General features: G+C 39.1%; 3 protein-coding genes across 6 annotated transcripts; 1 reads left to right on the top strand and 2 right to left on the bottom strand.

The window, feature by feature from the left end:
- Positions 1–1,407: 1,407 nt before the first annotated feature.
- LOC132181825 (uncharacterized) lies at positions 1,408–7,046 on the top strand. Its single transcript, XM_088516856.1, has 4 exons — positions 1,408–2,890; positions 3,118–4,143; positions 5,449–6,790; positions 6,875–7,046. Exons 1-4 carry the CDS (start codon positions 1,408–1,410, stop codon positions 7,044–7,046), a joined length of 4,023 nt encoding a protein of 1,340 aa, XP_088372982.1.
- Positions 7,047–7,300: 254 nt separating this feature from the next.
- PTEN1 (Calcium/lipid-binding (CaLB) phosphatase) lies at positions 7,301–14,032 on the bottom strand. 4 transcript variants are annotated; one of them, XM_059593663.2, is made up of 9 exons: positions 13,659–14,032; positions 13,408–13,503; positions 12,255–12,569; positions 11,273–11,449; positions 10,551–10,664; positions 9,188–9,376; positions 8,395–8,631; positions 7,950–8,051; positions 7,301–7,588 (listed from the first exon to the last, which is right to left on the bottom strand). In XM_059593663.2, the coding sequence occupies exons 3-9, from the start codon at positions 12,528–12,530 to the stop codon at positions 7,433–7,435; spliced, it is 1,251 nt and encodes a 416-aa protein (XP_059449646.2). In that variant the 5' UTR covers positions 12,531–12,569; positions 13,408–13,503; positions 13,659–14,032; the 3' UTR covers positions 7,301–7,432. The 4 variants fall into 4 exon arrangements, with proteins under 4 accessions (XP_059449646.2, XP_059449647.2, XP_059449645.2 ...); XM_059593664.2 differs by having other exon boundaries at positions 12,255–12,534; XM_059593662.2 differs by lacking the exon at positions 13,408–13,503.
- Positions 14,033–15,219: 1,187 nt separating this feature from the next.
- DND1 (Cyclic nucleotide-regulated ion channel family protein) lies at positions 15,220–20,452 on the bottom strand. Its single transcript, XM_059593661.2, has 8 exons — positions 20,059–20,452; positions 19,205–19,862; positions 17,471–17,686; positions 17,071–17,387; positions 16,845–16,956; positions 16,501–16,737; positions 15,980–16,066; positions 15,220–15,897 (listed from the first exon to the last, which is right to left on the bottom strand). Exons 1-8 carry the CDS (start codon positions 20,094–20,096, stop codon positions 15,409–15,411), a joined length of 2,154 nt encoding a protein of 717 aa, XP_059449644.2. The 5' UTR covers positions 20,097–20,452; the 3' UTR covers positions 15,220–15,408.
- Positions 20,453–20,673: the final 221 nt, after the last annotated feature.

Raw genomic sequence — 20,673 nt, 5'->3', positions numbered from 1 at the left:
AAAACATGCGACGCTATTTTTAGGGATAAATACAAAATTGGTCTATGTAATTGGTATAATTTACAAATCATTTTATGTGGTTTAAAAAACAATTTATAAGTCCCTAAGGTAGGCCAAAATAACATTTTACTCCTTAGCTCATTTTTCGTTAAATGACTTAACAGAAACTGTTTCATTGCCACCTCATACATAATAAAAATAAGACATGTGTTCTTTTTTTATTTATGCTTTTAAAAATGATAAATAAGTTTTTTCACGCCATTTTGAGGTTCAAGCATATACTCCACGTCAAATTAAATGATCTTAATCCCTCCATATCTCCCTGTGTAACTGTTGTCTTCATCTTCTCCACTGATTCTTGCATCTATCTCCAGGTAAGTTGTTGAGTTTCGTAACACGATTGAAATCGCCGTTAAAGAATCCTCGGAAACGTCATAACGATAATTAAGCCACCTTGCTTTGGAGTTTTTTTACTTCATTTTTTAAGATTTTGGGCATCTTCAATCTGTGAGTTTCTCTGAGATTTTTGAGCATTTGTTTTTTTTTGCAATATTTCTATGGAAATTAGGATTTGTTTTTGGGCATTGAAGCATCTTCAAAAATTGTTTATGGGCATCAAAAACAATCTATCCCCCCTACCCCCTTTGTGATGTTTACTAGTATGCATAATGATGAACTTCAGATATCATTTTGTAGTAACATCAGACACAGAGTACGAATGGTGGATACCACAAAAGAGTGTCTTAGGAAAGGAAAATAAAAATAAAAATAAAAATAAAGGAGGAAAAAATTGGGTGATGGCTGGCAGCCTTTTTTATTTTTTATTTATTTTTTATGGATTTTCAACTTTTAGAATCAAACATGAAGACGACGGCATAGACAGTGAATTGGTGGGGAAAATGAAGACGAGGGCGACACAGGGGGAATATAAAGGGATTATGTTTATTTAATTTGACGTGAAGTGTGTGCTGGAACCTCAAAATGACGTGAAAAAACTTGTTTGTTATTTTTAAAAAGCATAAATAAAAAAGAACATGCGTCTTATTTTTATTGGGTGTGAGGTGGAATTGAAACGGTTTCTGTTAAGTTATTTAACGGAAAATGAGTTAAGGGAGTAAAATATTATTTTGGCCTACCCTAGGGATCTATAAATTATTTTTTAAACCACAATGATTGATTTGTAAATTAGGCCAACTTCATGGACCAATTTTGCATTTATCCTCGATTTTTAAAAACAAAGTTAAAGGTTCTTCTTTTTATACATTTTCAATAGTAATTTGTTCATTTTCCGCTCTCTCGTAGAGCTCTCCTGAACTCTGTTCATCCTCTTCCTGTCTTTTGCCTCTTGTTTCTTGATTCTGCTCCGTCTCTGCTATTCCTGCTACTCTTTCATCTGGTCTTTTCTCCATGGATTCCGTTAACTTGGAAATAAATGCTCTCATCTCTCACACAAATGCTCTCCACTGTTCTGAACCTTCTGCTCCCATCTTGGGTGATCATCCCATTAACCAGACTCTTCCCCCCTCTCTCACCTTAGTTGGGAAGATTATTTCCCTTAAAACTGTGTCCAAGACTGCTATAAAAAAGAACATTCTGCAAGCTTGGCAGTTTGTGAAGTCTCTCACCACTGAGGATAAAGAGGATAACAAAATGGTTTTTACCTTTGAAGACCTGGAGGATCTTTCTAGGGTTCTAAACAACTCTCCTTGGAATATCAATGGATCTCCTTTATTTTTGAAGCGTTGGGAAAATGATGAAACTTTTGATGATATTGGTTTTACGAAGGCAGCGATCTGGGTACAGGTGCATGGACTTCCTCTTGATAAAATGACGGTGGCCAATGCTAAGATTATTGCAGAAAGTATTGGAGGTCTGGTTGAAGTTGATAATATGGATAATATGAAGCCTTGTAGGAAAAGCTTCTTGAGAATCCGGGTCCTTATTCTTCTTGATGAACCTTTGGCTACGGGTTTTATTTTACAACGTCCTCCTAAGCCACCAGCTCAAGTTTTTTATCAGTATGAACGATTATCTGAGTTTTGCTATGCGTGTGGAAGGCTTGGGCATCTTTCTTTTGCATGCCCAGTTATCCCTCGTCCCCCTGATTCTGGAATTTTTGGTCCCAAACTAAAAGCAAAATCTCCTTATGCTAATCGAGTGGAGCTGCTGCTTCCTCCTAGAAGCCTCCAGATCTCTCCGGCTCTGTCTCAAGCTTCTCTGGCAGCGCCTGGGATTCTTTCTCAAGCTCACGTTTCTGACTCAGGTGAGTCAATACAGGTTCTTAGTATTGGTAACTCAAGCCAACTCAGTCCAACTCGTTCAAGTGTCCCCTCCCTTGCGAAGCTGGCAAATCCCATCATCACCAACCCCTTACCTTCCCTCACTTCCGCATTAATGGAAAAGTCCTCTCTTGTCAACTTTCAGCTGAACCCTACCTCCCCCTCATTAATGCTTACCCATGTTGCAAATAACCTACAACTAAAACTTTCTAATAGCCTGTGGCCCAACCCCAATAAGTCTTCTGGTCCCACCCCCCCTGCTCTAACTAGTTCGCTAGTGACCAGCTTTCCAATTGTTACTAGTGTTTCAACTCCTTTGTTGACTTCTCTTTCCATTTCAAACTCTCTTGTAACTACCCCTTCTACGACTAAGGTTGAACCTCCTTTTGAAAAATACCCTTCCCTTACTTATCTGAAACCTCCAAAATATCCTCCCACTACCTCCTCTAAAAAACGCTTTCACCCTTACCACAAATCGGCCTCACCTTCTTCTTTCACGCCTAGCTCTCATCCCCAACCTACTAAAAAATCCAAGACTGATTCTAGCTCGTCCTATGGTGCTGGTGTTGGGAGGGAATTGGGGGATAAGGAAGAGGATGTTTCTTCCTCAGGTGCTTTGCTTTTGGATGGGGTGGCTGGTTTCATCCAGCCCCCACCACCTCAATGAGAATCTTGGCTTGGAATTGTCGGGGGTTGGCTTGTGCCCCGACAATTCGTTCCTTACGAGCCCTGATTAGGCAACACAGGCCTGATGTTCTCTTCTTGTCTGAAACTAAGGTTCTTTCTTCACGTTACTGGAACTCTCTTTCTTGTTTGGGTTTCTCTGCTTGGCTTGAAGTTCCTCCTGTTGGATTAAGTGGAGGTCTTTTTGTGACTTGGAAATATGGCTTTTCTTTGGATCTTGTTAGTCTTGATCAGCACCACATTTCCTGCATGGTGGTTTCTGATCCTCCTCATTGTTCTTGGTTAATTTCTTGTGTGTATGCTCCTCACACTGTACAGAATCGTTTTGCTCTCTGGTCCAACCTTTCTGCGTTGGGAAGCTCTTTTGGTGGAGCTTGGCTTTTGTTAGGAGATTTTAATGCGATTTTGTCTTCTACTGATAAGTGTGGGGGTCGTAGTTTTGGGTCTACTTCGCATATGGATTTTGTCGATTTTGTGAACTCTAATGCTCTTGTTGATTTGGGCTTCATTGGTAATAATTTTACTTGGAGTAACTGTCGCTCTGGTAGTGCTAACATCAGAGAAAGATTGGATCGTGGCTTGGCAAATCAAGAGTGGGTGTCTTTGTTCCCTAACTCTTTGATTAATCATTTTTTGGCTGTTAATTCAGATCACTGCCCAATTTTGTTGTCTACCTCTGGTACCTACCGTAATCTTCCCAAGCCTTTTCGTTTTGAAGCTTTTTGGACCCGTGATCAGGCTAGTCACTCAGTGGTAGCGGAAGCTTGGTTGGTTGCAGTGGAAGGCTCTCCAGCTTTCTCGTTGAGCAGGAAGTGGAAGAAAACAAAATCAGCTTTAAAGTCTTGGAACACTCTCCATTTTGGTCATATTCAGACTCGGATTAAATCTCTTATGGCCCAAATTGGAGTTATTCAAGCCTCTCCTCACTCCCCTAGTAGTGCTGCTAGAGAAGTGGTTCTCCAGAAGGCTCTCCAAGAGCAACTTCTGCGTGAGGAAATTTTGTGGAAACAAAAATCAAAGGAGTTATGGCTTTCTTGTACAGACCTTAATACAAAATTTTTCCATGCCTCTACTGCTTGCCGTCGTAGGTACAACTCCATCTCTTGTCTTATTGATAATGGGGTCAGTGTTATGGGTAGGGAGAATATTGGCTCTTTGCTGGTGGACCATTTTCATTCTCGTTTTACTACTTCTCACCCTTCTTTTGATGATGATCTTGCTGGTTTGGTGGATAAAGTGATAACTGATGATGATAATATGCTTTTATGTGTTATTCCTACTGAAGAGGAGATTTTTATGGCTATCACTGATCTTGGTCTTAATAAAGCTCCTGGCCCTGATGGCATGACAGGGCTTTTTTATAAAACATACTGGCCTATTGTGAAGCTTAGTGTTATTGCCTCAGTGCAATCTTTTTTTAGAGGAAGTTTTTTGCTAAAAGAGTTCAACCATACTAATATTGCTCTCATCCCCAAGGTGGATAATCCTTCAAGGGTGAATCAATTTAGGCCTATTAGTCTTACCAATTTCAACTATAAGATTATCTCAAAAATCTTGGCTAATAGGCTTAAACCTCTTCTTCATAAAATTGTCTCTCCCATGCAGTCTGCTTTTTTGAAAGGGAGATCTATCCATGATAATTCTATTTTAGCGCATGAAGTTTTCCATTCTATGAGACAGAAAAGAGGAAATGGAGGTCTTATGGCTTTGAAATTGGATATGGAAAAGGCCTTTGACTCTATGGAATGGAGCTTTATTTTGAAAATTATGGAGCTTCTTGGCTTCCAGCCCACTTGGATAAACTGGATTAGCCAATGTATTACCACCTCCTCATTTTCCATTCTTCTTGATGGTGCTCCTTTTGGCAAATTTTTTCCTTCAAGAGGTTTGAGGCAAGGGGACCCTCTATCTCCCTTTCTCTTTATTCTTGGCTCAGAAATCCTTTCGAGGCTTTTATTAAGGGAAGAAAATTTGGGTGCTCTCCATGGTATTAAAATTGCTAGAATGAGCCCTCCAATTTCTCATCTATTTTTTGCAGATGATGTTATGATTTTCTCCAAGGCTAATTTGGCTGAAGCTAATGTTATTCTCAAGTGCATTTCTTTGTACTCTCTTTGGTCTGGACAATGTATTAATCAAGCCAAGTCTGCTATTTTCTTTAGTAAGAATTGTAAGCCTGCTGTTAAGGTTTCGGTTAATGGTGTTCTAAAGCTGGCTCCTATTCCTGCTCGTGCCAAGTATTTGGGGATTCCTTTGTTTATTTCTCGGAATAAGAAGGACTCTTTTTCTGAGCTCAAAGATAGGATTTTTGCCAAGGTGACGGGTTGGAAAGCTAGGCTTCTTTCTCAGGCTGCAAGGACCACTCTTTTGAAATCAGTGCTAAATGCCATCCCTACATACTTTATGTCTCTCTTCCTTATTCCTAAGTCTCTTTGCTCTGAGATAGACTCGGTTTTGAGAAAATTTTGGTGGGGTTTCCCTCAAGAAAAAAGGCACAATCTCTCTTTTCTTTCTTGGGATAGCATCTGCCAGCCTAAGAGCTTGGGTGGGCTAGGTATTAGCTCAATGAAATTTCTTAATAGCTCCTTGCTGGCTCGGCTTGGTTGGAAGTTGACCTCAAATGAACCTCTTCTTTGGGTTGATGCCCTTAAGGGGAAGTATTTGCAGCAAGGTTTTTCTTTCTTGGAGGCCCCTTTTAATCCTGTCTCTTCTTGGCTTTGGAAAGGGTTGTTGAAAAATAGGAAGGTGGTGGAGAAGGGTGCTTGTTGGTCTATTTCTTCTGGTGTGAATATTCCTATTTGGAGTTCTCCTTGGATTCCCTCCCAACCTAATTTTAAGCCCAGGCCGAATGCTCTTCTTACGGAGCTTCCAGATTTTTTTGTGGCAGATCTTATGCTCCCGGGTGAGCGTTCTTGGAACGTGGATCTTTTGAGAGATCTTTTCTCTCCTTCTACGGTTTCAAACATCCTCAGCATTCATATCTCTCAGGTTAGCTCAGCAGATAGATGGTCTTGGGCGCCATCTCCTTCTGGTCTTTTCTCTGTGAAATCTGCCCGTGAAGTTTCTTTGACTCCATCTAGCAGAATTTCTCCTCTTTCTCCGGCAATTTGGCAGGATCTTTGGGGCCTCAAGCTTCAAGCTCGTTTGAAGCATCTTCTTTGGAAGATTGCTTGGGATTTGCTTCCTTCAAGGGCTAATATTGGTAGGTTTGTTGTCTCTGATGATTCTAATGCATGGGTGTGCCCCTTCTGTAAGGGTCCTCTTGAGACTTTGACCCATATTTTCTTGGAGTGTAATCTGGCTTGTTCTCTTTGGAGTAGCTCTTCTTGGCCAAATGTTATTTCCGCCTTTTCGTCCAAGCCTATTCACGAGTGGATTATTGCTGTTGTGTATCCAGCTGAAAAGTTGGCTATTCCTTGTGCTGAGGTTCGTCAATTTCAGCTTTTTGCTGCTCTCTCCTTGGATCTAATTTGGCTGTCCAGAAATAAATTGGTTCATGAGGCTCTCTTCCCTGATCTGGCTAAGGTTACTCAGCATCTTCACTCAAATTTGGGCTTTCATCTTTCGGCTTGGAAGAAGGCTTCTCTTCCCTCCTTGTGGATTCCTCCTCTTGTGGGTTGCTTAAAGGGGAATTTTGATGTTGCCATTAAAGGCAATTTTGCTGTTGCTGCAGCAGTTATTAGTGACTCTTCTGGGGAGATTTTAGCTGCTGCCACCCTGAAGCTCCATTCCTCAGATGCCCTTTTGGGAGAAGCCATGGCTGCTCTTCTTGCTACTAGGCTGGCTCGGTCGTTTGGTTTGGATGCTTTTTCTCTTGAAGGTGATGCTCTCCTGGTGATCTTAGCAGTGAATCAGCCAGCTCTGTTTTCTTCTTGGCATTTTATTTCTGTTATTTCTGATATTTGTATTGAACTTACCCCCTTTCGTAGTTGGTATGCTGCGAAAGTGTCTAGATGTGCCAATTATCGTGCACATGCGTTAGCCAAATGGGCCGCTACCCATCTTATTTTTGGTAGCATTCCCTTAGGTTCTCCCATTCTCTCTTCCATCCGGATCCAGAGTGGGAAGGACCCTCCTTTGTAGTCCCTTTTCCCTTCTTAAATTAGAAAAAAAAAAAAAAAAAAAAAAATACATTTTCAAATTATAATTTTTTTTACGTGTTTGGTCTTCAAACGCTAAACCTAAGTAGGGCCCAAAACAAAAAAAAAAACAAAAAACCTTACCATAAAAGGCAAGAAAGCAATCTCACTTTTTGCAATATACTCTCTAATACTAAAATACACGAAATTCTTTTATTTTTAGTACTTTTCGCCAATTAAAAATTAGACAGTAAGACAGCCAGATCAACAGGTTGTATATTGCTATAAGAATGCAGCATTTATGAAATGGGCCACCTTGTGAGAAGATTTTATAAATAAAAATTGAAAATGACCCAATATCATCTCTTTATACAGATTTTTGTTAAGAATTCAGAACAAGTCCTCACTTTCAACATCATCATCATTGGATGTAGTACATGAAGAGTGCTTTGCATTAGCAGGACCAAATAGCAACTCCAAGCAGAAAGCAGGGCCACATATTGATCTTCCTTTTTTCCCAACTTTATCCATATCCCCAACAGCAAACTGTAATATTTCAGAAAGTGTAAGATAACTAAACTAATCAACAGCTTCAAATGTTTTATGAAACTCATATATAGTTGTAGCCAATTTTTGAATCTGATAAAGGCATTCTGCAAATTCAAAGTTATTCCACCAGAGTATTTCCTCAATATGATGAATGTTCCTAGAATCCTAAACTATTTCTTATTCAAGTTACACGAGCACTTAGCGGCACTGACACGTTGGACCGTTGTGAGCTCGGGCTTTAGAAAAGAGAAGTAGAAAATGCAGGCAGAATTCTGTGACTATAGCTCTTAGTATAGATTAGCATTCTCTTCTTAGTATAGAAGCTGATACAGCAATGTGTAGAGAACCATAAAAGTACCTGCAACAAGCTGTTCCGAATAAAAGCTGTGTTGAAGCAACAATAGAAGAGACGCCCTCCAAACATTTTTTGGTAGAATATGACACGCACATCTCCAGTAACCTGTTCAATCAAATATGGTCACACTCAAACAACATCATAAGAAAATTTCAGAATTTTGATAATTTCTCAAGTTATGAACACTTGCAAGAAGCCCATGTGGCATAGAGACTCTCAATGCTCTCCAAACCTATCATGAACCAAAATATTTGAGGTAGAAAGTTGGAGTTTATCTGTTCTTATTTCTTCTCTCACATGTACAAAGCTCTCAAGATAATTTTTTTGTCCAATCATATTATATTACTAAAATTCTGGCTTTATGATTCTTCATGATCGCAAAATAATGATAATACTGAACCCCATATATATCACAATAAGTATGTCTCTATATGTATAAATCACTTACTTGTAAAGGTTTATCGAAATAATGATCAAGACATGGCTTCTGGTAGATTATAGGATTTTCAGTGTCCATTTGGACTACAACACGTGGTTCTTCTAAATCTGATTCCTTCCCTTCTTCATCACCTTTGATGAAAGAGAGATAATACCGAGGGCTGTGAGATCTTTGATGTCCCTTCTTAATTTGTCTGCAACAACCCCGCGAGACTTCTATAAATGGGCGGTACAGCTGATTGGGTATCTGTCAACAAGCGTAAAAAAGTTCTTAGCAGATAGATAAAAGAAGCTAACCCACTAATATCCAAAACATATTCTGACTAGCAAAATATTCGAGGAACAAAATCAAGAATTGTTGCAGGAGAAACCAAAACAAGAAAAATGGGAACAGGAAAGAAAAACAAAAAATAGATAACAGCATGCACTGTTTAATGCAGATTGAACAACTTATGTTGCGTCAACAAACTAGATAAAAACTCAAACCCTAGTTATGAAATAATGAAATAAGAAAGTCACAAGTCATGCCAAAAGCCAATCATGCCATTTTCCCTTGCTATTGAATTTTAAAAAACTTGAAAAGTACTAATTAAGATATGAGATAACCATTAATGAAGGGATGAAATAAATGCATAGTGCATTCAACTTAATGAAAACAAATAAAATCTTAAGGAAGTTTTCGGAGTATGAAGATTTCCTTGTAATCATTACAAAACAAGTTCTGTGTATGAGAAAAACAAATCCAAGTCAAATTATAAAAGCCCTTCCCTCTCTAAGAACTCGACTCGTTGAGATGTGTTTACCTCTTGCAATTCTGAGACCACAAAGAAGATTGAGTCGGTGTCAACCAAGTCGTGAAGTCGAATCCGCCGCAATTCTCTGCTCCATGGCTTAGGTAAATTCACATTTGGAAGTCCTTGATTAATTCCCCTAGGAAAAGAAAGTACATCTTCCCAGTATCCCACATAACGACGTTGGCTTGGTATAGAAACCTGTTCAATACATACAGAATAATGCCCTCATTTATTATTTATAATCATAAAATATCCATAGCATCCATTAAAAAACGTTATTAGAAACATATGAAGATTATGCAAAGCTAAAAAAAACTGAAAGAGGCATCTTCTTTCACTAAAAAATACTGAAAGAGCCATATCAAAAGTGAGAAAGAAGTTTTTGTTTTCTTCTACAGGTCTGACACCATGTCTTTCTATTTGGCATGTTTCTTAGCTGCAGTTAGTTGGCTCCTCTAGCTTTTATGGATCTTATCATTAAATTCTTCAATAACTATAAAAGAATGCTTGAGAAATAGATCTATAGATTTGTACTAGACAGCCTTTGTGACAGATCTTGTTTTGTCAGTCAACCAAGAACCTATTTGGTCTTCCCTCTTGCAGCAGCTTTTAATCATGCTATGGTTTTTCTTACTGGTGCAGTTGCGGTCTCCATTCAACACTGCAAAACCATTATTGGTTTTGGCATCTTGTTGGCAGATGGTCCTTTCTTGACTTTCCACTGGCCATAAATATAGGAATGGATCTAGGGGGTTAATCATTCAGAGGACCAACTTGAAAGAACTCTTCATTGTCTCATTGATGGGGCTCTTGTAATAGATGTCAAAACTTTGGGGAAGGCGGAAGGGCTGAAAGCTACTTCTCAGAGGGAAAAATATGTAAAATGAAGCCAAATTTATTATGAATGTACTCCAGAACCATCCACAGATAAAAGGAAAAGAACCAATTCCCTACTGATATCATTTCAACTTCTTGTATATAGAATTAACAGCAAAACCATACTTGACTTAAAATAATGAAGCATAATGGATCACTTGTAATTCAATTAATCATAAAGTATTGACAAACATCCCAAATATTTCAACCAACTTCGAATAATTTATGCATCTGAAATGTCCCAGAATGACAATAAATATTATATAATTGTTTATTTCTTCAAACATCCATATTTTTGCACTACTCAATCTGAATCATTTCCTCTGGCTAGCAATTCCAAGTTCCACAATTTTCACAAACCAGGTCATCGTGGTTTTCAGTGAATGAAGGGGAGCTGATTTTCAAATTATCAAGCAGCTGACATTGCATTCAACTACCACAACATCACGATAACTTTGGCATTTCAAATTGTCGTGTTATACCTAATATAACTTACTCCTTCGTTATTGGTGGTCCGTCTATCTGCATATAACTGAAGAGCCCCATCTGCAGACATGCCAGTATAAACCAGATAGGCACATACCATTAAGCCAGTTCGACCTTTGCCTGCCTGCAAAACTGTAGTGAGGACCACCAACACTGAGGCCAAAACAAAACATATTGGGTTGCTAAACAGATACAAGCAAACTTTGCATGTTATATATTTCCATAGTTATTATGAAATCAATGGACAGTAAGATTGCACCATGCAACTCTATGGAGAGCATATACATCGTTACACCAATAAGGAAAACAGACAGATGGGAATCATAAACCTGATCTTTCAGTAAACACCAAGCTTAAGATATTATAACAAACAGAAGAATGATTAAGATATTTGTGTTAGATGCTAAGCAGCTAGGGTTAATAACTAGTACACTGCTACAAGCATCTTAAGTTGATTATTAAGGTAATTGAATGTCATGGAACCCGTTTCTAAGAGCTAGAAGAAATCAGGCTTAAGTGTCACCAACCCATATAAACGTGAACCAGTCTATATGTTATGCTCAGCTAAGTGACTAGTGAAGCTGTAATTGAGCATGTATTAGTTTGCAGTTCTTATATAACATTGATTGAGCTCTAGATGGATATTGAGAAGATGAAAACTACAAAAAATTGTAAAAAATAACAGATAAATGACCCTCTTCAAAATTTAAATGGCAAGTTTGCAACGAATACCATGCAGTGTACAACGGCGATATTTTTTGGGTCACCCAATAGCCATGAATATACACTTTCACAGAAAATCTTAATCATTTGGAGAGGCGGAACATGGTTGTCATCAAAAGGATATGTCTCCACACGGCCATGAAAATGTGATGGGTCATAAGTTTCCTCTATACAGAGATTGTAGATCTGCAATATACCATTAAAGCAACGTTATATGCTTACAAAGAGCGAGCACACGCACGGAGAGAGAGAGAGAGAGAGTATGGGTAGTATAATCCCGAAGGTTTGACAAGTAAACAACTCTATGCAGCATGTTTCAAGAAATAAAATTTATGAGCAATATTAGTGATTGTGTTGACAGCCATAAAATCAGAGCAGAGCATAGAATAACATAGCTGTTATATGGGCAAGCAAAGGGGTGTGAAACAAGAGAGTGTTCTGAGCATTACATCTAGGAGTACCCTGTAATTTATGTAATATAATGTTGAGGAGCACATATAGTTTTATCATAAGAATAATAGAAAGTTTGACACATATAACATGTGGAAAAAACAAGAAAAGGACTGTTAAAGTAAGTGACATTGATGCTATATCCAATATGCTGTTTTATTATATAGCAGGCATAATGTGGCCAAGCTGCAGGACCCAAGATATTGCCATTCACCCACTAATTTATGAATTGATCCCCAGGAGTAATAGTTGAAAACCTGAAAGATTCTTTTTCTTCTGCATTCCTGACTGATCCATAATAATATATTACACAACTTTCAAGGAACATATTGTTCAGCAGAGTGGGGGGGGGGGGGGGGAAAGTTCTCTTATTGTCTGTCAATAACCTAATAATATAGGTATATTACAGAGAAAAAACTTATTTACATAAAACTACTAGTATGAAAAGATACAGCAGCTGGATTATCACAGATACAAAAAGAATGGATAATCAGGGTACATGAGGTGATATAGTAGATGATTCAGGGTTGAAAATGTCCACCTTATATTTCCCCTGATGTCTCATGTCCAGCACAGACTTGACCTGCCAGAGAGGATTACGATACATTGCTCTCATACGTTCCGCAGGAAACGACATTGCCAGCAAATGGTCCGTGATATATGACATGTCAAGATCATAACCATCAACAAGCATACGCCTTCTTTGCTTAGATACCAAGTTACGGAGATAGTTTTGACTGAGATAACTAACCAGATGATGTTGAAAACATATGCCTTCAACCTTCCCTGGCACCGGCCTTGAAGATTTCAACCCCATTTGGCTGATATGGCAAGCAACTTATAGATGGTAAGTTACCTGTTAAAAAAATTACTGAATCCATAAATTATGAACTGTATGTGCAAAAACATTAATCTTTCTGGTTTTCCACTGCTACCAATCTTTTTCTAAAAGTGAGCTTTACGCTTGTTGATACAGTTTGAGCTATTCAACTGCTCTTTCTTTAACAAGAATAGAATAGAGTTGTAGCAGAAAAAAAATGCTACAGTTATTGGACGTATGAGAAGGTCTACATTGGACAAAGTCACAAACAATTTGATAAACCTGGCCAACAAATTACAGAGGATGTTTATTGGTAACGCTGTCGCTGAGCAGGCTGAGGTGCTCTGCGTCCTTTCTTTCTTTTCAAAAGTTCTTTATTAGGTGTGGTATACATTGCAGAGTGAAGAAACATTCACAACCATGCCACATGAACATATTTGTGGAGATATGGCAATCATTATGAATTGTGGCTGATCAAACCACTTCTTAAAATCAATTTCTTCTTCAATTTCTGTTTGATGGGATAATAATTATCAACTATTTCTTTATCAATTGCTTAAACTACATGTTGAGGGGTGGGCTCTTACATGTTCATGAATTTCAGTTGATTTATCTCACACACATACGAATTTCTAACCGATGATTATACTATATCGCAGGCCATTCAATGCCACTCACTATCCATTTCTTCATAGTGGCAAATATGCAATACCTTGAAGCATCAAAACCACCAGAAGTTCGACCGTAAAACACCAAAATTGCTTCACATTTCTAATCTATCCATTATATCTCAATCTCTCCAAGCAGATAATGTCATTGTCATGATCATACAAATAAAATTGTCAAAGAAATAACGTAGAGCTAAAATTATCACCTAGAGTTGAATATTCATCCAATATAACTCTTATTTCAACAAAAAGTATAAACTTCAATAAAACCCAAATTTCAACAACAATGCCTTCCTCGGTTCCTGAAAAGAAGCTCAGCAAAAAACAGAGATCATAAATTTGAAGCATTGTTTAAAAAAATCTAAAACTTGTCATGTTCCAGAACTAGTTTTCTCAGCAACCAAACATAGAATAAGGATAATGGGACCTAAAAAAAAAAAGAAAAGGAAAATTGTACCTGAGCTGAACATGAAGCTTGTGATTCACTAACTTTGAAACACCCCCATCCGAAATATATCATAACAAAGAAAAAAAAAAATTGAAGCAAATTCTAGGGCACCGAATAGGACATATAATAGAAAATTTTGGGAAACCCTAGAAATTGCTTGGCGAGGGAATGGGAAAATTGGTGGGGTTGAGATGAGGAAGTCAGGGAGGTCTTGGAGGTGAAAATGAGCTCCATTTTTGTGGAGTTGGGTCGAAGATTCAGTGCTAATTTTGGAGGGTTTTGGACCATTTTCCCTCAGCCCCAAATTTGGAGCAAATCTGGCCGAAAACTTAGGCCAATCTATACAAATAGATATGGAAAAAAAAAAAAAAAAAATTGGGATTATCTATTTCATCCAAATATATATATATAAAGAGAAAGGGTTGGTATCGACCGTTGGAATGGCGGGGACTTTGGGGGATGTCCACGTAACTGACATTTTAACGGCAATTGAAAATTCAATTATTGGAATTCCAAGTTCATCATTGGTGGAAATAAGAGTCTTGGGGGCTGGAACGGAGGCAGAGTTTGGTATAGGGTTAAGGGCCAAAAATTTTATTAGATAAGGGTCAATATAATTTTTTTTTTTAACCTTAATTTTTTTTTTTTTTTTCCTTGTGTTGGGGTGCCATGGCCTACACCGGCCACCCCACTCCGTCACTGCTTGGGTATATAAAGGGCATTAGGGTTACTTCTGGTGTGCCAAATAACTTCAAGAGAAGACAAAGAGTTGAAAATGGTGAAGGGAGTGAGTAGGGAGGGATTTTAACAAGGGAAGAAGGGTGGATAATATTCTTCATCCAATCAACAATGATCAAATCTTTGATTCTAAGAGTATCCATCCACTAGCTTGTTTCTTTTGAGAGGCGCAAAGGATAAAAAACACTCAAAATTTAAGATTACTTCTTGTTTGAATGGAACATGTTTTTCGTATTTTTTTACCGTTTAGTGCGGACAAAAAATTTTGGTCAATGAAAAAAAATTTCTAAGTCAACATCAATTTTGTTTCTTTAAGGGAGAAAATAGCTTGTGCCTTTTGAGAGGCGTAAACCATTTTCCGGAGCTTGTCTCCTATTCTTCCTGTCACCTTTTCTCTCTAAACCGCAACATCACTTCTCCAACCTCCACAAAGGAATTTTCCCAGTCACGCCTTCCATCTCTCACATGTCATTCCCTACATTGTCCCAACCCTTTATACAGTAACCTCCACCCGGATGGAGGAATCCAATCACTCCTCTAGCTACCACCTTACTCTGCCGGTCACTTGTCGGCATCCTTGTTCTATCGTAACCTTTTTTTCACCCTCTGCAATTGCCGTGTGCCTCGCGTTACACCTTCTTAACAACTTTTTTCTCGTCCCCAGAAAAAGATACTTGTTTGCCAACCTTCTTTGACTTTTTTTTTTTTTTTTTTTTTATCAAATACATACAAAAGGGAAGGATTATATAGGGTATCTTTTGCCTTAATTGTTATTTGAACAAGTCATGCCACGTCTCGAATGGGTATGTATCATTTCTCTCTGCAAACAAAAGACTTGAATGTTTTTATTACTGTTCGAGTAAGAAGTAATTTTCTAACTCTCATTTTTTACATTCGACGGACGCGACTTCCATGGGGACTTTGGGGGTGGACATAGGCAACAATCTTATTGGTGGATCTTATTGACTAATGGGGTGGACCAAACCGAACAAAAAAAGTGAAAGAAAAAAAAAAGAGGATTTTATTCAAGATGGTCGTGTGGCCTTATTGACATGAACATGGCAGCATACTGGCGGAGCCTCCGCTCAGAGCCTCCATTTTCAGTGGCAGCAGGAATCACCGGACCCAGAGTCCTCATCCTGTACCTGCGCCAAGCCAACTGTATAATAACAGCAGCCCATGTTCGCCAATTAGATGAGTAGTATCTTGCAGTTCGCTTCAGTCTTTCGTTGGCAAATTTGTAGCGGAAGTGATCGGTGATGTATCTCAGGTGAGCGGCATCGAGCCCAAATGCTTCTGTAGATTCAATGCAGATAAACGTTGCGGATGACGCCGGAAGCCGGTCAATAAATGGGCGGCGAAGGCAGTAGGAGAGGAGTTCATCCCCTAAAAAGCCTCCCGGTTCAAGCACGCTTGTGGCTACCATGCCTTTGCTTAGGCTTTGGGATCGTTTTACACGTCCACGAACGATGAACATTATCCTTAATACAGGATCTCCTTCCCTGATTATCTGTTTCATGAAGATATTAGAAACTTTAAACAAATTTAAGAATCTAATTACTATATATATATAGATAACTATGATTATGCACCTTTTCGTCTTTAGAGAAGACAAGAGGCTTCACCCGATCACAGATGTTGTCAAGAATAAGATCATCCATGTTGTGGAACAGAGGCACCTGTCAAAATTGTATGAGATTAGAGCTCTAGAGGTGATGGAACGCAGAAAATCAGTTTCTTAAACCCATCTCATATTAGGGTGACTCATGAATCTAACACTCATACCCCAAATTAGGCCACATTAAGACCATAACAATCTACTGACGTAGCGGCCCTTACCAAATAGCCATTTTCATAGGTTGTCCCTTTATGAGAGTTGAACATGTGACGTGGTGTTTTGTAAAATATCAAATGTTGGGTACTTAATTAATACGCTAAAAGCTTGTAAGATGATGGAACGCAAAAAGTTATGTCCTTAGACGTGTCTTATATTAGGCTGGCCCAATTTAACGCCCATACCTCAAATTAGGCCCCTAATAAGGATCATACATTTTTAGGAAAATACTTACCAAAAGAATCTCGAAACAAATTGGTAGATGGAAAATTTTGTTACCTTCTTTATGAGGTCTAGGCAAAGATGGCGCTTGATGTCCCTCCGAAGCCCTTGGGGAAGGTCTTTGATCATTTCCATCTCATCTTCTCCTCCCATGGTTGCCCATCTTTGGCGTTCAAAATGGCGAACTCTCTGTCTCAACCGAGACGGGAGCTGTCTCCGCCGCATCCACCACTCCATATCTCGGCATCTTAGCTGCATTTTTCTCTTCTTTGCCATGACAGAATGCAGGAAAACCTTGACAGCAACAAGAGAAGTCCATCAATATATGTTTTTATCTCCAAGTTTGCATGTTCAAGAAATGACATTATTTCTTATGCTAACAATTAGCACAATGTACACACCTGGATGTTCCCTATCAACAAAGTGAAGAGCATCAGTCCACTAAGCACAGTGATTATGCTGAAAATCACTTCTAGCCAGTGACTTGTAGGCTCAAGATCGTTTCCGAAGGTGCTGTAAATGTAAGCATGATGGTCAGTCAAAACCAATCTCAAGTAAAATCTTATCTCAAAATCATGATATCAGATTAAAAATCTTGACTTTATCTGAAGCTTTTAATAATGTTACCTGAGGGTCATTAAGCCCCAAAATATGGGATAAAGGATCTTAACAGCCAGAGAGTTGCTAGAAATGACTGGAAGAGCCCACTTGTAGATCCCATAATTGAATGGCCCATTGACATCTAAGCAGAGTGGCATTCTGACCATTGTTGAGTTACCCCCACATGGATCTCCTACTATGCCTGTAGGCAACTGGAACTGGTAACAAACCTCCTCTGAGCAAGACAAGGAGAGAGTATTGCAATTTTTCCTTCCGTCACACTGTTGCCGGAGGCACGACGCTACTCTCTGTATTGCAAGGACATACCAGCATCCTCCGGCTACCTGCTTACCAAGTTTTTATGATAAGTGATGATTTAACATGATATCAAAGACAAATTAAATTATTTAGATTAGAGTATGCTCACGTGAGAGGCGATGAGGTAGGCAATGAGATTAAGGCCAAAACCCCACCAAATGGTGCCAAAGACATAGCCTGTGACTTTCTGCATTCTTCTCATCAAAGAAATGCTGTGGTAGACCTTTGGGAGGAATTGGAACAAGAAAATCAGTAGAAGTATTGTCATTATCACTTTAATCTGCTCATCTCTTATCAGTTTTGGTACTACTAACCAAAATACAGCCTGCAAAATAAAGAAAAAGAAATAGTACTATGAGCAAATTAAAGACTATCTTATGGGGATCATTTGTGCAAACTATATATCTTGCTGTGCTTCTAGTCCCAAGTTAAAACTCTTATGCATATGGTGATCATGACTCATGAGTCTCGTTTGCCACACTGTTAGCCTTGCAGCGACTAAATTACTAATTATTTTAAAAGTTTAAATTAATAAAATATATATAAATGTAATTATTTAAATTATATTCTAACAACAGTATAGTTAAAAAAAAAAAAACATGTCGGTTGTAACCAGACCAGTCTCTTTTTTTCATGATCACTCGTCTACCATATGGCCCGCCCACGTCGATGGAGGATTGAGGAACAGTATCTGTGCCATTTATGTCCAGCTTTTGATCTTCATGTTATGTTCTGTCGTTTTTCGTACTCTTATCATCGATGCCATCATGACAGAACTCAGTAAGGACATGACAGCAAACCAATAATATAAAATAAACAAAAACAAAATAAACCCCACTTGAATTATTCTTATTATTATTATTATTTTTAAAATAGTTACATATATATATTGAACAAAATCATCTCAATTACCCTTAAGTCTTAAAATAGAGAAAAATTATTTAAGGGTTGAGATTTTATTTTGTCCGATAAATGAGCTCCGGTCTCACAATTACCTACTCAAATTGTTAACAATAAATTAGTCAATTGCGTACTGGATCTTAATTTCACTCTCTCCAAGATTATATGAAAATATAAGAAATATTTGACAATTCTTCCATACGAACCAAATGGTAAATGTTTTTCAAACCGTTTTTAAGCTTGCAAATAAATGGTAAAAAAAAAAATCACTCTTTTCAAAAACATATTTTCAGCTAAAGATATTTTTTGACAAAAGAAAATTAAAATAAAGGAAAGAGCTAATGAAATAGTTGTGAGTTTTTTCATTTTTTTTTTTTTAAAAAAGGTTAAAGTTAAAAAGCTCACTAATAAAAATGCTGAAAATACACTTTTTACTACGTAAAGATCATTAAAACCAAAAAGTTACGTACGTAGTCAGTAGTCTCTACCAGACTGTAATCGTCTGGAGAATTGGAAAACGTGTGAAAATCATGGCAGTTTATGTAAATGCAGTTGAAAATCAAGGGTAACATCGTCACACAAACTCTAACGTGGGGAACTGGGAAGAGATCCCATTTTACTACATAACCTAGGATCCTTATTCCATAAGTTACTGCACGCAGTCTCTACCACCAGACAAAAACTGTGTGTATAATTGAGCACGTGTCATTATCATGGCAGTTTTTGTAAATGTAAGTGGAAATCATGGGTAACATTGTCATACAAATTTCAGGAGTGAAAGACGAAACTGTTGAACCCAACGGCCTTCCAAGTTCCCCGCAGACATCTCGTAGTATATGATGGAGGCCAATAGTTTGAAATTCTATTTTTTGCAATAATTTATTCGCTTAAAATTGTTATAATTAAAAAGGGTAAATTAAAAAGCGAAGAAGAAATGGCTGACCTGAGGCACCGGTAAAATGACGAAGGCGTCGAACCAGAAGCCCTTGAGGGAGCGTACGTAGTGGGAGGCGATGGCACGTGAATCCCACACGAGCTTCCCGCAGCCGACCACCAGTGACTCCCTAGACACGTAAGCCAGCCGGAACTGGAGCCACAGGTGGCACAGATGTACGGCGTCCACGCACGTGCGGAGCACCGTCACCACGGCAGCCAATCCGCCGTCCATGTATAGACAGGGGGCACCACCCCGCCCTATGGACAGCGCGTAGAAGAACAAAGGGTCAATCGCCAGGGCCATCCCACGCGCCAGCAGGAAAGCCCGGTTCCACTGCTGCACGCGCTTGCTGCGAGGGTCAAGCACGCGGCCGAACGGCCCCGAGGGCGGGCCCCGTTTGGGCTCTGGTTTCCGGGTCGGGGTTTTGGTGTCGGGTCTGTTCTGGATGGGGACTAGGTACGAGCCGGCCGAGGCCTCCCACTGGGGCTGGTGGGCTCGGTCGCAGCTGGTGGAGTGGAACACCGGCGCGCCCACTTGGGTGCAAGCGTAGCATTCGACGGAGGTGGAGATCGGGGTGTCATCGTTGCTGTGGCTGCTGTTGTTGTTGTTGTCGCTGTCGCTGTTGCTGCTCGAGGAATTCTTGTGAATGAATAACCCCAGAACTCTGTGACAACGTAAAAAAAAAAAAAAAAAAAAAAAAAAAAAAACCAGCCAAGTTAGAGAATACGAGAAAGCGTAATATATGTATACATAATTCAACGCAAATTCAACGTAACTTTGATTGTACATATAGATATATATATATATAGAAAAGAAACTGATTTTTTTATGATAACAAGAGAAAGAAGAAGAGGGGGGACCTTGAGAGGGAGAAGTGGAAGTTGGGCAGGAGGGGCATGGTTGGAACAGTGAAACCATGGGAGAGAAAGGAGAGGCGGTGGTGGAGATTGTGTGTGAGAGAGAGAGAGAGAGAGAGTGTGTGTTGTATAGGAAGTAGTGTTTAAATCGGCCGGGTTTTGTTTGGAAGGATGATAATAGAAGAGTGTGTCAGGTAGCACATGAAGAGGAGAGAGGGCTCGGGGTGGGGGGGCCTGGCTTTGTGAGGACGAAGAGGCAGCCGCTAAAGAGGAACGTGGTGGAGGTGGTGGTGGGGCTCTTTGTCCGGTGAGTTTGGGCCCACTGCCGGCCAACGCATCTATTTAGCTACACCCGAGAGAGCTGGACCACTCAACATTAATATCCGTCTCACAGCTTCATTTCTAGTTTTGCCTTTTCTACACCAAAGACATGTAAGTCCTAAAACGCTTGCACCTCCTTCGTTTTTTGTTTCATTTTTCTTACTGACTTTGATCCATGGATTAATTAATTTATCAGAAAAAAAAGAAAAAAGAAAGAAAGATGGATTACAGACAGCTAGCGTACGTGCATGACCGTATACAGTAGCCCCTCAAGTACTAGTTAGCGACATAATCATC

Source organism: Corylus avellana, chromosome 5, assembly GCF_965113065.1.
Source record: "Corylus avellana chromosome 5, dhCorAvel1.hap1.2, whole genome shotgun sequence".
Classification (NCBI taxonomy): Eukaryota; Viridiplantae; Streptophyta; class Magnoliopsida; order Fagales; family Betulaceae; genus Corylus; species Corylus avellana.
Note: the sequence above shows the minus strand (reverse complement) of the source record. Positions and strands in the feature narration are given on the sequence as shown.